Source organism: Carettochelys insculpta, chromosome 7, assembly GCF_033958435.1.
Source record: "Carettochelys insculpta isolate YL-2023 chromosome 7, ASM3395843v1, whole genome shotgun sequence".
NCBI lineage: Eukaryota > Metazoa > Chordata > Testudines > Carettochelyidae > Carettochelys > Carettochelys insculpta.
The window spans coordinates 33,828,501-33,844,490 of record NC_134143.1 but is presented as its reverse complement, the minus strand read 5'-3'; the positions used below and the strand labels follow the sequence as shown (position 1 = coordinate 33,844,490).

Here is a 15,990-nt window from a genome sequence, read left to right as displayed (position 1 = left end):
CAGATTTCTTGAAATTTATTTGCCATGGAAAAATTGTAGTACATTATGGTAAAGTGAGAGCAGATTTCAGTGTCTCGAGTCACTGCCTATGCATTAAGCAGTAATTCCATCCTCCTCATACTCTGGACAGTCAAATAAAACAAAAGAAACATACCAGCGGAGAGAAAAGACTCAGCAAAAACAAGGAGATCTAAATATAGAAATCAGTTAACATTTTTTCTTTCAGCTGACTCCATACAGATCATTATCACATTCATCTTCAACAAGAACCTTCTTTCCATTCAGTACCTTATCTTTGCTACTATAGTCAAAATGCTCTAGGTCCTGAATGATATTACCTGGCCAGTTCAAGCATGTACATGCCATCATGAATATAAATAATAGTTTAAAAAAAAAAACAAAACACCTTCCCATCGCATTTAAACAAACAGGTAATTATCTAAGTCTTAAAAACTTATTACATCTCAGATGGTAGAAAAATTGGGCCCTGCTGAATTATTACCAAATGTCTACACTGCAGAAGATTAAAAGGATTTACAGTTTTGTGGTTGTAACCTACTGGATACTATTACAGAGCCACCTGGTGTAGATTTTAAAAAACATGATGAAGCTGGGAACACACTATAAATGGCAGCACATCTGAGTCCTGAGTGTTATATATTTGTGTTGTCTTTCAACACCAGTGATCCCAAAGCTTTCATCCTGAGGATGGAGTGAAGCCCAGCAACTGCTCTATTGGCTTGTACCGCCACTCATCTGCTTCGAGTTCTTCCACTAAACCAGCTAGTTTTTCCATCCGAGCAACTTGTTGATCTATAAAAAGTCCAAAGATAAACATTGTTTGCAATAATATTTCACTTAAATCTTTTAATTACATGTATTACCATTTGCAGCACGGATGTCCTTTCCTAATAAACCAGGCAATAGAAAATGGTTATGCTCCATTATGTCAGACTCGTCTGAATATTAAAAGAAACACACAGATGTGGTATTTTCCCTACATAAGTGGAGATTTCATCAATCATACGCGAGAACAGATTTCATTAACCTTTTTCAAGGACTAACAATGATATGTCAGGTGTGGAACAGGAGGTTTTTCTGTAGCTCCTTCAACATACTGATGCCATAATATGGATCAGAAACACAAGCAGGAAACACAAATTTACAAATATAAAAACTTGAAAACATTAATATATTGTCACTTTCTTTAGCATAAATAATTGGTGGAGCGTTTGTGGAGGGCTTAAATGGAACTCATTGGTAATTCTATGTATATTATATGTTTGAATATTGCTGCTGATCAATTCCAGAAAAGGTTTTAGACATCAGTGACCAGAACCCTGTAGATCTAGAGGGAAAGTGGAAAACTTAAAGGGGAAGAAATAGGAGAGAGGAAGACATGCTTGGAGACCCTGCCATCTGATAAGCACAGCCAGATTTCAGTATCTCTCTTACAGGTCAAACAGTTGCTAGCTGGCACACATTAATGGCCTCCAGCATAATAATCTCATATCGGCTCATGCTGCCATTAGAATTTAACATGTTGAGACTGTGAATGACTTACCTCCCACATCAGTAATAATGGGGAGTATGGAGGTAAGCAAAGAATACTTGACATGGGGATCTGGAGTAGGGAACACACAAAACCTGTGGCTAGGGGGCAGGGGGGTGGGGGAAGATAAAATCAGGAGAGCCTGGTACAGGGAAAGAAGTTGCAGTGGAAATGCTTGGGCTGGAGCTTAGACTCGGGACCTTCCCTCCTGGAGCATCCTGCAGCTTGGGCTCCAGCCTGAGCCTGAACATTTACACCACTATCTTACAGTTTCTCAGCCCAATACCTGCAAACCTGATCCATACGACGCAGGCCTGTCCCAAGTGTTTAACTGCAGCGTACATGTGTGATTATGATCAGACAGTGACTATTATAGATAAGATTAGAATTTCTGAGGTTTCCCCTCTCTGCCCACTGTTCAGACCTCACTTCTTACATATACAGTACAGCGAGCAAACAACAATGGAAAAATGAGGTTAGGAACGCTTCTCTGCTCCCACCCACACAGTGTGAGAGTTTAATTCAATATTTGCATCATGTTTAAAAAAGGACCTAATAATAACCTCACTTAGTGCTAATTTGGGAAGTTAAATAACCATTCTAATTTTGTGGCTGATGGCACAATATGTTGGCCTTTGCTATATTCACCTGTGCAGCTTCGGCAGTAAACATATGCATGTTGACAAAACATACAACATTTGAGAGCTTACCATGTTTCACTTGCTTTAATGTAGAGGCAACCTGATAACTGAAAACGGATTCACATAGGAATCTTTCTGAGCCATCTGTAAATGGAAGAGAGATGTGATTTAATTTTTCCTAAAAGTTTTCTGATTGAAAAGCTTTCAATAAGTGCTGTCAGTCTCTTGTTTTTTGATTATGTTCAGAATATATTTTTTCCCCTCTGCTCATCTACTAGACACTGTTCTATTTTGGAAACAAGCAGTACTCTGGTTTCTGAGCCAGGAAGTAGTGGTTCACGTCCCACACCAGAGCTTTGACTTTACACTCAGTGCTGATGACAAAATGCAGCACAGAGTGAGTATGCTACTGCACTGTGTGGTTTCATGGTATCCCTTGTCCCTGTTTCTGATAGTTGCTGTTGAAAAGGATATGAAAAGTGCCATAGTATTCTGATTTAAAGGAAATCAGCCTCTGGGCCAACAATATTTTCCTTAATAAAACAAGCTTAAATATTCTACAGCCGGAAAACTACTGCTGCATTTACAACCATTGTATTTGTCCACAAAATCATGGCTCTTAAGATCTAACTCTAATCCTTAGGAAGTCTTTTTGAGATGTAATTTGAAAACTGCTTCATATAAAGCTCAAGCTTTTCCTATGTTTCTGGAAATAAGGATAAAAATGAGTCGACTAACCCTGTCCTCATACAAAATGATGTAAGATTTCATCCTTAAAACTACATTGGTTTATTGAAAGTGTAACAGAAGTAACAGAAGTATTGCAATTTCAATTAAGGCTTAATTGTTCTGCAATGCAATTATAGAACAAAGCAGTGTGTCAGTGCCACAGTGTACTGAAAACCAGAAGGAGAATCATAACTGAAGACACTGTAGAAACTCAGCTGGAAATAGCTTTATGGGAGGTTGTAGGGTGAGTGACTTGTGTTCATAATGGTGAATTACTCCTTAGCTGAGGGCAGTGCAATGAAATATGAAAGTATATGTTTAGCACAAATGCTTTTTTGAAAGGTGTATCAATTCATAATCCTGGCCCGAATGAAAAGGAAAGAAATGTCTGTTTCTCTTTAAATTATATTAGTACTATGGCTTGCCACATCTCAGGTTAGTCAGGTGCACTTTTGTCATATAAAAAGCACAATGAAAAAAGATCAGGTTCTACAGAGACATAGTAGTTGACACACACTGTACTTTTTTTCAAATACAAGTGTTAAAGCAAGCCTTGGTCCATCAGCCTATCTATTGCACAAACACTATTATCTTTGTTATATGCAAATACAGACTCACAATAAATCAGAAAAAAAGGATACTTACAGCGGAGGAAAAAAAGGGGTCTGATCCTGCAAAGGACAGAGCTCTTTAACTCCCACTGTTACTGCTTTTTTGTGTTGTCAACAAGAGTTTACAGTATGCAACAATTCACAAGAGTGTTTTCAACTCTTTAGTACCTCCTCATATCAAACCCTGACTGGGCATTATTGCCTAATATAAAGGATGTTCTCAGGGAAAAACAAGGTGTATTATTCCATTAACTGATTTCTGCACCTGTAGGCAGAGCTTCCAGTATTCACCACTTTAAAATATTTTTTTCAGCAGCTGAAAAGGCTACAATACATAGCCTTCCTTAAGGCTGATAAAATCTAATTATCTTCAAGTTCTGAGGTAGACTTGAGTACATCTGATACTACACATTACTGAATATATGAAGCAATGGATAACCTTACCTTATAGTGAACCATGATTTCATACTGTAAGTGATATTTCCAGCCCTTATTATCTAATCCCATTTCATATGTACAAAATGGGCAATGGAGTTACAATGCTGTGGATCACTCCTACTCTTTCTCTCAGCACAAGAAGGGAAACTTATATACAGACTGATTTGCTAGTATTTGTGGATATTAGGATAAATGATACAGTTAAAATGTTTATACACATTCATTGCTAAATGAACTCTAACTCCAAAGGACACAGAGTCATCCAATGAAGAGAGATCTTTGTTGTGCAAGGCTACCTTTCAGTGCATCAACTATGATGGCCAAGCATTACAACTAAGATTCCCTCTAAATGCTGCAGCTGCACAACTGCCTAATAAGCCCTGATCTCCTCCAGCCACAGCAGCAGTGCTGGGTTTAAAAAGGCACTTCGGGGGCTGCAGCCCAGGGATGTGGGCTGCAGCCGGTAAAGTGCCTGTGTTCTGGGCCAGCCCTTCCAGATGGGGAGGTAGTGCCTTTGCATACTGCTGTTCCCCACTCCCTCACACCTCGAGCCACATCACCACAAGCACTGGAAAACTCTGTCCCCACATCTCTCCTTGGCCAGGAATCATGCCAATAAGGACTGCAGGGGGCAGTGCCTACAGGCGAGTTCAGGGCAGCAAGGAGCCATCTGTTCCCCCTTCCCCAGGTAAGCACTCCACACTCCAATCCCATGCTGCAGCTCCCATCCCAACCCTAGTTCCCTCCTGGAGCCCACACCCCAAGCCTGCGCTCCATCTTGCACCCTAACTCCTGCCCAGACCCTGTACCCCCAACCCAACCTTCTGCCTTGAGTCTGCACTAAACCCCTCAGCCCAAGCCTGGAGCCTCCCCATGCATGCCAAACACTTCATCCCAGAGCCCACACAGCTAGCCAAAGCTATCATCCCTCCAACCCTGTCCCATACACCGAACCTTTCAGCTCTACCCCTACCACACATCATCCAGACGTAGAATGAATTTTGTTATGCGCACAAATATGGGTTTGATGTGTTACAAACCATCTCCATATGGGTGCATATAAAATTCATTCTGCGCAGGTACAAAAGATTAGAGGAAACACTGATTAAAATATCCATCTATTAACAATGTCCTTCACTATTTTGCCACATCTTATTGCATGTAATGTAGCACTTCAACAGCAGTTTTAAAAATGAGCTGCTAACAAAATCTGACAAGTTAAATACATATTTCCATGTTAAAATGTCCCTACTAACCAGCTGTGGGAGGCAGTCAGCTTAGAAGTCATCTTGCATTGACCTTTCACAGTTATTTCTCCTACCTCTTGCCTATTTGGCCCTTCATGGGTCACTGAATAAATCTCAGACCATGACACCACAAATAGTAGAAACCTTTTGCAATCTATAATACCTGTATTGTCATAGAATTGCCTGCACTTAGCTCTAGGCCTAGATTCTCAAGGACATGAACAGACTGGAACTTTCCATATCCTGCCAAACCCTTTAATAAACTAATTTAAAATCTCATTCCTCTTTAAAAGGATGGAACAGCTACAAATACAAAGCAATCTATGCATTATTAGATAGAATATTCAGGTTCAACTCTGTCCTCAACCTAGCAGGTACGTAATAACTCTAGAAGATTCTCATCTGACAATGGGAATCTAACAGACACGTTTAAAAAAAACAAACAAACCACATTTTACCACAGTTATCAAATATTAACAATGGGTTGTCTACATTACCTGACAAAGTCTACCATTAATTTTAACTAACATTTAGTTGTTTAAACATGACAGGACATATTTTCAAAGGCATCACACCTATCAAACACGTGAAACTGCATGTTACATTCATTTTAGTTCTCTTGGTTCATCCTACAATAAGCCCATTTCCACACTACCGTGAAAGATTGACCTGCTCAGGGTCGATCTTCTGTGGTTTTATTTCACACATGTACTCAATGGTGCTTTCCGGGGTCGTCAACAACTCCAGAACTCCTCGTGAGTGGCAAGGATTAAGGCAGGTCAACAGGAGAAACAGTCCTGTCAACCTTCTTCTGCGAGGACAGCCTGTTAAGTCAATTTTAGCTATGCAATTGGTGTAACTAAAATTGTGCATCAGTGGTTGACTGCTATGTCTAGTAAAGATATAGACTAAGAGTCAGCAGTTGCCATATGCAGGTCTCCAGCAAAATGTCTGATAGAGCTTAACAATACTCTTCAATTGTGCATGTCACTTAATATTCAGAAATCCTATTTTCCTCCTTCCTTTTTCATGCAATGCTCCTTTTCCTACAGCCTGAAAAACACTCTTGCCTGGAAAAGCTTTCTAATGTCCTTAGACAACTGCTATCATCTACCGTATTTATTTTATCATTTTATTATTTTCTGGCTCTTATTGTTAACATTATCTTCACAACACACACCAGAGCTGTTTTGTCTGCAGATGACTCAAGTAAGTACCTCTGCCACTGTAAACATCTTCAAGCTACAGCACAATAAAAACAGTCTTTTTGGTCTTACTGTAGCTATTCAGAGCTCAGTGAATGGGAGTAAAACAGATCTGCAAGTTATTCCATTCTGCTTTTGCTGGAGAAACTGGGCAACAGCAGAGACAGGTGATAGAGAAATGCAGTGAGTAACATAACTAAAAACCAAACTGGTGGTGGCATACAGTATACCAGAGACCAGCTTGTTGCTTTCCTACACTGCATCAGGGAGCGGCACTAGTCCACGGACCAGTCATTGAGAAACACTGGCACAGAGTAGTTTAGCTCCCATTACAGCAGCCAGGATGCACAGGAAGAATGGGCTGGTAAAAGGGCACCCACCTCCATAGCATGCAGGTCACTTTGGTGGAACGGAAATAAAATGCTTTGTTCTTCCAGCAGCCAGAGGTGGAATGGGAGAAAGGAGACGATCCAATTTATTAAATAACCACTAGCTATCAATGATACTAAAAATTTAACCAAAGTGCAGTGGCAGTAACACTGTAGAAGTGCCAGGATCCTTCACTATCTAAGCAGCACAGTAATGGAGAGAAGTTGGCTCCTGACCTAGGACTTGTCCCTAAACAGAGGGGCCCCTCATCTTTCATACCAGTCCTTGGCTAGTGGTTTAGTTCTGTTTATTCAGGGCACGTCTTCGCTACTGGCTGAATTAGTTGGCGGCATAAGTACAGCAGGGATTGACAGAGTGCTCGCCCATCCATTCTGGTACTCCACCAAACTGAGAAAAGTAAGCAAAATCAAGAAGGAAGTGTCAGCTATTGACTTCCAGAGGTGAAGATACCAAAGTAAGCAGACCTAAGTACATTGACTTGAACTATGTTATTAGCATAGCTTAAGCTGAGTAACTGAGGTTGATGTCCCCTGGTAGAATAGATAAGGCCTATGTATCTAATAAAAACTTTCCTAGTTTTGTATATTAATACACAGGAGTGAGCAGATATAAGCGGAGCAGGCCAGAAAGGCTGATTGGATAAGCATACTGAGCTTGGAGAGAAGATCAACAATATAAGAGAAGAGAGACGTAATACAATATGGTATAAGACGACAAATGAAGAAATGGACACTGAAGACAACACAAGAATCTATAATAGGGACAGTGGAGTGAAACCAGGATGGAGAAGGAAGTTCAACAAAATCATAGGAGGTACATTTTGAAAATAACCTAGCACGTTAATAGACAGTCACACTGTCTTATTCTTTTACATTGCAGGATTAATGGTAGCACAGTATATTTGACTCTAGTCAACAAAACCTGAGTAGAGTTTAAGCCTTCCCCATTAGCGCTATTGGGAACTTTGCCTGACCAAGGGGCTGGACAACAAGGCCTAAGGAAAATGAATTTCCAACACACTGAATAGAAATTGAATGGAGGCTAATGTATATACAATACCCAGACTTCACCCGATTTATCTAAAATGACAATGTGATTATCCTGTATTACATCTTTTATTTTTTGTTTAGATAAACAGGCTGCACTTACAGAAATGCTACAAAACCATAAATGTGACATCATTCCTTTTTCAACTGACTTTAGCAAATATGAACCTGGAAGCAAACTAGAAGTCAGCTAATCTTCTGTCTGACTTACTCACATTTTAAACAATCAAATATATTAACTGCCTTCAATTTCCATAAAAATTATGATAGCCCTCTGCAGGTCTCTTAAAATTACCCATGCATTTTACAATAAACTGATAACACAATTATCTAAGAAATAAGGGAGTCTGCAATACTTTGACAAATCTGCTCAATATTTAATAGTACGGCTGGAAAGCCCAAAATTCTGTGGAGATTCCAAAGATACATTATTTTAAATTCTGAAACTACTTGAAAAAGATGTACAATTGGATAACACTTATATTTTAAATGCTTTCTTTTAAAGATGACCATCACATGGACAATTGCATCTATTTGAAGAAAAAAATGAATGCCTGGAATGTTATCTAAGAAATTTAGATCCTAAATTAAGCATCCTGTAAGGAGGATATCATTAAACTGCTACTGTCCCTCAAAACCGATTAGTTACCATATTATCAGGAACGGATTAACCAAAAGCCAGATCTAATACATGTACCTTGCCTCATGCCATATAGGGCTCCTAAACTAAAGAGCAGAAAATTTCAAAACCTTTCAGTATCAGAACCTTGCCACCAGTCCTGGAAAATACCATCCCAGGATCCAGTTCTATTTAAAAGGGATGAGTCAGAGGTTGATATACCATTCATTGTCATACTAGCTCATCTTCCAAGCCTCCTTTGCAATTAGAATGTGCTCAAAGGCATGAGTGATGTGCTCAACTAAAAGAATTTCTATGTTTCATACTATCTATCTATCTATCTATATATATATATATATATATATATATATATGCAACCCACCTTGTCTTTCAAATGAAACAATGGTAATACCAGCCTGCCAAGGCCCTTTAAGCCTACACACCAAAAATCATATTCTGCTGGCTGGATCTTGTGAAGCAGAATCACCTATCAATTCAGTAGCTTGAAGTATTTCATAGTTTTTATTTGTTTTGAGGGCTTAATAAGTTCTGTGAACAAGTCTTTAGACAATTATTTAAAGTCTGGCATACAGACTAATGTGTAAAAAACCTTAATTAGTGATATGGCATAATATGTAATTACTACAATGCTATAAGTATCCACCACACCAACTAACCAGGCTAGTATTACATGATAATTTACATTTACTAATGCCTTTCACTGAGAATTACACATACAGCTCCACTGAAGTGCAGCCACTTCCAAAGTAGAGGACTGGAATCAGACACAAAGCTCACTGCACAGCAGCAAAGGGAGGGGAAATTCTGGCCATGATATGGAGGCAAACAGCTGGGCTTACACATTCAGTGCAGCTGTATAAATATGGAGCATTGACTTAAATGGGAGCAGGAGACCCATGTATTTTCATAAATGCAGCATATTGTGCAATACAAAAACTTCAGTGGGACCAACTAAAACACAGGAATGTTGTGTTGCCCATAACCAACTGAAGAACCATTTTGCCTGCCCTGGCACTCTTCCATTCTATAGCTAAAAAGGAGAAAAATGAAGGTGGCAAATAGAAAAAACAACAGGAATAGTAAGCTGGTCAACTTTCATTTGAGCACATAACTAATTATTTACCATGGTCAAATACTGTAAATATTCCAACAAAAAAGCTGTGAGACAGGCAGTGGCCTTATCTTTTGGATTGCATAATGGTGCCATCCTAGCAAGTACAGTAAACCCTCGAATGAGCGATTTCAACTTGTGAACCCAAGTTAAACGCAAATCAGCAAATCAAATCAAAATCCCACACCCCCCACCCCCATTCAACCCCCTCTTCCCTGCCCTGCTCACCACCTGTACACAGCTCCAGTTCACACCCCAGCTCCAGCTCACCACCCCTCATGCACAGCTCCAGCGCAACCCCACCCCCAGCCCTGGTTCAAACCCCCAGCGGCCCAACTCACCCTTCCTGCTGGATCACCACCCAAGCATGACTCTGGCTAACCCCCCCACGTGCAGCTCCAGCTCAACCCCCACAAACCCGGTTCAAACCCTTGCACATGGCTCTGGCTCAACCCCCCTGTCCTGGTTCAAACCCCTGCACGTGGCCTAACCCACCCCAGGCTTAACGTCTTTGTCCCATCCCATGGCCCCAACTCACCGCCAGGCTTAACCCTCCCCAACTGTCCCCCCCAGCCCAGGACGTACCTTTCCAAAGGAGCTCCAGGTGCTCCTGCTGCTCCCCAGCTGCAGAATATGCATTCTGCCAGGGAAAAAAAGCTCCCCAACTTACCCAAAATTCAGGTCACACGAGGGCTGCACAGGAACGGAACCCTCGTGTAAACTGAGGGACTACTGTATACTTAAATGTCTTGATCACTCACTTCATTACATACTAATGCTACCCATTGAGGAAAAAGGTAAACAAACAAAGTTGAGCATCCTCAGTCTGAATCTTAAAAATAAACCTTGCATATATAATTTATTTGTATACTAAGCCATTTATTTGCAAAGCAGCTTACAAAGGACATTAAGCAAGTTAAAAGACGTAGTCCCTGCCCCAGAGAGGTTACAGTCTAAACTGACTAGAAGGGAGTTGGGAGGGAGAGGAAGGTTTACAATCATTAAACTGCCTCACCCAACACAAAGAGAACAGATTCACAACTATTAAGCTGCTCAAAGAGTTGGGCTGCTGTCTACCTAACAAAACTGTATTTAAAAATTACTTGCTTATAGTTGCTATATGTTTATTTCTGCTTAATTTCATTTTTCTTTTGTAACTATTCAGTCTTGAATAATATTCACACAAATGTTAATATAAAATTGCTAAAAAGGTAACTGTAGTAATTCTTTTTTAGAACTTTGTTTTGCATTCTTCTGAGTTAAAATAACTCAGTTAACTAACTTTTTTTTTCTAATTAGGCATACATATTTATGTAAGGATATGCCTACTGAAAAGCACAGAATCTTATCTTTTTGTTATTGGTTTAATAAATTAGTGCTTTAAAATATTTGACCATATTTGATAGTATTTCAAGGATCATCTGACCAATTATTTTGTACCAGTCAAATGGCCAACCCTATAAAAACAGAAGCAGTTTTCTAACTTGCATAAATCACAGGGGCACAAATATAGCAGCTCCAGGCTAATGAGCAGTCTTGCAATTGCAAATGGCTAAACCCTTCAGGGATAAGGAGCTGGTGACAGAGGCAGGTTTAGCTGGCAGAGGCACATCCATGAGGCCTCTCTCCTGCCAGCAGCCACCTCTGCTGAGTGAAACCTTGCACAGCCACATGATTATGCTAATAAGCATCCATTTGCAATTGTGAGATTGCTCATTAGCTTGGAGCTGCTAGGAGTCCAACTTCATGTAGACATGGCCATATCTAACCGGGAAGTACCCTGTGATTAGATTTTAAACAAATACAGTGGCATTTCAGGTACTCAAAAGAAACACATAAGGCCAAGTTCATCCCTGCTTTAACTCCACTGATTTCAATGAAGTAACACCAGGGATGAATTTACCCATATTCAGCGATCTGAAAAGCACAGGATAGGCCAGATTCATCTTTGTGCTGTTGCATAAACATAAACCATGTGACACACACATGCCGAGGGCCTGTATTCTGCTTCTATGAATGGCTCTGCAGCTTTATGCTACCACTGTGAGTCCCCTTTCCCTGGCATGGGCCCAGGAGTGCACAGAGTGGGTGAAGGTAACCTTCACAACTGCAGTGGCCTACTGGAGGAGGGGGTGCAAGTTAGCCCTGAAGTCTAAGCTAGCCTATGCTGCAGCCTGAACAGGCCATCTGTGTACTGGAGACACAAGCTGCCTTTGTTTCTATGATAGTTATGAATTTGATCCTAGGAACCTAAATATAAGAGGACTTACTGAAAAATAACAACTCTAACAGTAATCTCTACAGTAACTTTCAGTTAACACCGATAAGAAGCTAATGCAATCATGCTCTCATTTTTTCAGATACAGTCTTTCCTGTCACAACTCCTGCCATACCTGCTGCAACGTCTCAGATTGTTGTATTTATGGACCAAACTGGTAAGATAAGTTTTGAACCTACGAGGGGAAAAAAAAATACTATTGCATTTTAAAGTTTGAAATGAACAGGCATAAAGAATGTATCATAATTTTGGAATGAAGGAAAGAAACTGAAACCAGATATAAACCTAGAATCTGCCAACCCAAATCTCTTTGCTTTTAGAATTAAATCCTTTGACTACTTTCTGCCTAACATGACATTAAAGATTCTAACTTTGTATACATTCTGTCAACTTTATCAATAATAGTCCAATGATAGCAAATTGTGAAACAAAGCAATCACCTTCTAACATTTCTCCAGCTCCTTTGGGGTATGTAAAGAGTGCTTTCCGTGGCGGGGCAAGTTCTGAAACGCTGAACCCGGATCCAGTTACAGAGCTTCCACTGACACCACCAGCTGAGGAGGATGAAGAAGAGGCTGCCATTTCTCCCTTTAGACTGAAGGCAACAGAGAAGACATTACTGTTCCCATCTTTAAGTCTTGCTAAGGCAAATAGCACAGCATTTGGCCTTCTGAGACCTAACTTAAAATTGACTCACATACATAGGTGAAAATTTATATAGAGATTCCTATCTTAATCTTCCTCCATCCGCATCGCAAGCCCAACACAGTACTTGACATCAATGGTTACCTGATTGCAGGATGCAAATAAGGTCCACAGAGAGAGTGGCTAAGTTTCTAGACCAGCAATTCTTAAATTGTGGGTTGGCACGCCAATGTGGGTCACATGACTCTGTTTTAATGGGGTCTTGAGCACTGACCAGGAGGACTGAGGCCAGAGCCCCAATACCCAGAGAAAAAGCTGAGGCCAAATGGCTTCAGCCCTGGGTGACAGGGTTCAGGCCTCCCCACCTGGTACTGAAGCCCTTTACAGCAGATTCCTTATATCTACAGGTTGAACTTCTCCAACGTAGAACTCCCTCATCTGGCAACATCCATAATCTGGAATGATTTTATTTAGCTAGACAACCACTTATCATGGGTGTAGCCAAGTTTCCTTGGTCCCATAAAGTTTGTTTATAGCCACCAGTCCTGGCTCTCAGTGCTGTGTGCTATTATTTAGTTGCAATTTACCCCTAAATTTCTTCTAGTGGCCCAGTAAGCAGTGTAAGTGTTGGTAATGTGCTAGACGATATTGACCTCCTGTGGTCTGGGAAATTCTCTCATTCAACGTTGGTCAGGTTCTGAGAGTGCTGGACGAGAGAGGTTCAACCTGTATTTTAGTACAAAATGCAGTTCAGAATTTTACCACATGGTGGCACACAAAAAAAGGAAAATGCTCAAATGCCTTGGCAAAATGTAAGTATGAGTGGGACAAGAGTCAGATCAGGACTTTTTTCCACTATCCACAAATATGAAGAGAAAGCTTTACTCCTCAGCATGCCAGCACTTCAAAGTTTGACACTTAGAAGTTGCTGTGAGGAGAATTAGCCTAACTAAGTGCTGCATATTCATCACAGCACTTCATGAGTAATTGCCCATCACCCTGATTACCATGCCCCCCTTAAAGCATGGGGCAAGTGTAGACACAAGCCGACGAGAAGAAATTATATGGTTTTTAAAAGGATCTTGATTCCTCTGCTACATTTGACTCCCAAATATGCTTTTTGTGTTTTATCTTTTTATTTAAAACTTCATTTGACAACACTACCCGTTGGGAATCTTTTGCCATTTAGCATATTCTGCCATCTGCTAATTTTAATTCCTCACATACTGACCTCCCATCCTGCCTTCAATATTTGCCCTCCCTACTGTTTCAGCAAAGCAGAACTGCTTCAACGTATTTTGATAGGCCATTTGATCTGTCGGCCAGTCCTAGTGATCATTGTCCAGTTAGATACCAAAGTGTTTTTTGTTTTTATTATCCCCTAATTTCTTTCTCCTGCTCCAGATTTTTCAGTTATGAATTTCTTCAGTGCTACGCTCAGCCTACTGACTCCTTCTTCCTCTGTTCCATTATCCTTATCCTAGGGCCTATATCATCTTCATTCTCTATCACCTTCACTCACTTCCCTCCTCATTACCAATTCAGAATTTCCTCCTTGAAACCCAGGAAAGCTGGATGTCAAGTTCAAGGCAGGAGCAATATATTCATCCACTCCATGCCAATTTGAAACTACATTTCAGCTCAACATTTTGGGAAGAGATGCTGGTTCACCTGCAGGTCCATGTTTTGAACAAAAAGCTGACTGCAAAGAGAACTGTTCATGGTTGCATGGATTTCAGACAAGGTTCTCAAAGGTATTTAGACCATTTATTAAGTCAGGAGATAAATGAGGATCTGGGCCCTAATCTGATGGAACAAAGAGTGTCTGAGTTTGACCAGAAACAAACTAATGAGAGTTTAGTAAGTTTCCTTTTGAGTCTGACTACCTCTCAAAAGGGAAACTAACCAGGGTGCCACAAACTTAGCCACCCCCTATTAATAGTAGCAGGCCCTGTCGTTAAACTTTGATGCTGGATAAAAACAAAAGGCACATATAAATGGGAAGAGAATATGGGGAAAAATACAAAAGAGGGAAGTGAGCAAGGAGCAAAAGGGGGGGAGAGAAAACACATATGGGGAAGAAAACAAAGCAGGTGACGGGGGTAAAGAAAGAAGAAACTTGAAATAATTTTAGGGCAAATCCTTTTCTTCACAGTGAGCAAAAATGCAAGTACTAAAATGTTACACTCATATTGTGCTATATTGAATCTTTGCATGACACTCCTCAACATTAGTGGGAGCTTTACAGAGGATTGAGTGTGGCACTGGCCCTAACTTGTAGCCGCACTTAGAGGCCTCTTCCTAAAATCTGGCATCCCTCACTGCAGGGAAACAGGCTCCCACTTGGAAGAGGAGGATGTCCGTGCATGCGTGGAAGAGGGAAGGCAAAAGGAAACCACCAGGCGAGGAAGGCTGCGTTGGGTAAGGACTGAGACACCTCGATCCCCTCCAGGTGGATACTTAGCAGCCCCAGCAGTACTTGGTGTCTGTTTGCTCTGCCCATGACGGCTGGAGGGACGTTTCCCCTTTGCTCTAGGCGCGGGGTCTGCACATCCTGCACCCGGAGGTATTTCTGTCGGTCACCTCCCTCCCGCCAAGCGCTGCTGGCCTGACCAGCGCCCCAGGGGGGAGGGACCCCTCGCTCCGCGGGGCCGGGGAAGGGCCAGGCTGCCGAAGAGACCGCCACGCGCTCGGGACACGGGCGGGAGCGGGCCCTGAGCGCCGCCAGCCCCCCACCTTCTCCTCCAGCAAAGGAGCGGGGGCGCCAGGCGAGCTCTCCCCGCCCACAGCCGCGGCGCCTCCGCAGGCACAGCCCACGCGCGGAGCTGCGGCCCGCTTCCCCCTGAAACCGCCGCCTGTCCCCACGCAACGGTGCCCCGCTCGGTGAGGCGCCTGGGTTCGAACCCCTTCCGGCTCACACCTCGCACCAACCGCCCCCACCCGCATCTCACCTGGTGCCCGGCCCGCTCGGCGAAGGCGGCCTGCGTGCGCGCGTACATGCGTGCGCGCGCGCGAGTGCTACGTTTGGGGCGCGCGCGAGCACGAGCCCGCCCGCCTCTGCGCCTCTCTATCGGCCTCTGGCGGCGGTGCCCGACGTTGAGGGGGGGAGACCAGCCCCGGGACTGCCGCGCCCTGGGTAGGTTCTCACCTGTATCCGTTGCGTGGTGCGGTCCGGTACGGTGCGGGGAGCCGCCCGCCCGTGCTTGGGCCCCCCGGGGCCGGGCCGCTGCGCCACGTAAGCGAGTGCCGTCCCGCCAGGGCCCGTCGGCCTGTGTGCTGCAGCTTCGTAAGCGGCACATGGGCGGGGCGCCGCTCGCCTCCTTACCAGGGGCCCGGCATGGCGGGAGCCGGGCCGGCGGCTGTTCAGCGGCACACTGATGGCCGCGCACTGCTGTGGAGTTGCTCCATCGTCCCCGTGCGCTGCACCTGGCGCGGTCGCTAAGGCGTTATTCTGCAA

General features: G+C 42.6%; 2 protein-coding genes across 5 annotated transcripts in view; one reads left to right on the top strand and one right to left on the bottom strand.

The window, feature by feature from the left end:
* ANAPC16 (anaphase promoting complex subunit 16) lies at window positions 1-15,976 on the bottom strand. Of its 2 annotated transcripts, none has more exons than XM_075000290.1 (4): window positions 15,682-15,976; window positions 12,329-12,483; window positions 2,263-2,337; window positions 1-813 (listed from the first exon to the last, which is right to left on the bottom strand). In XM_075000290.1, exons 2-4 carry the CDS (start codon window positions 12,468-12,470, stop codon window positions 698-700), a joined length of 333 nt encoding a protein of 110 aa, XP_074856391.1. In that variant the 5' UTR covers window positions 12,471-12,483; window positions 15,682-15,976; the 3' UTR covers window positions 1-697. The 2 variants fall into 2 exon arrangements, with proteins under 2 accessions (XP_074856391.1, XP_074856390.1); XM_075000289.1 differs by lacking the exon at window positions 15,682-15,976 and adding an exon at window positions 15,485-15,531.
* Window positions 14,866-15,990, top strand: part of ASCC1 (activating signal cointegrator 1 complex subunit 1) — a 64,844-nt gene continuing 63,719 nt past the window's right edge. The window contains exon 1 of one of the 3 annotated variants that reach the window (XM_075000286.1): window positions 14,866-14,954. The gene's annotated coding sequence lies outside the window, so the exon portion shown is untranslated. Of the gene's footprint in view, window positions 14,955-15,568; window positions 15,670-15,990 lie in introns of those variants that run through there. The other 2 variants (XM_075000285.1, XM_075000287.1) reach the window with 2 other exon arrangements.

Bases quoted from the DNA above. Each gene is read 5' to 3' on its own strand.
- ANAPC16 (XM_075000290.1), bottom strand. From the start codon at position 12,470: ATGGCAGCCTCTTCTTCATCCTCCTCAGCTGGTGGTGTCAGTGGAAGC. The intron at 2,338-12,328 runs GTGATTGCTTTG...TTCCATTTACAG, and splicing joins AGCTGGAGAAATGTTAGAAG to ATGGCTCAGAAAGATTCCTA. The intron at 814-2,262 runs GTAAGCTCTCAA...GACTTTTTATAG, and splicing joins ATTAAAGCAAGTGAAACATG to ATCAACAAGTTGCTCGGATG.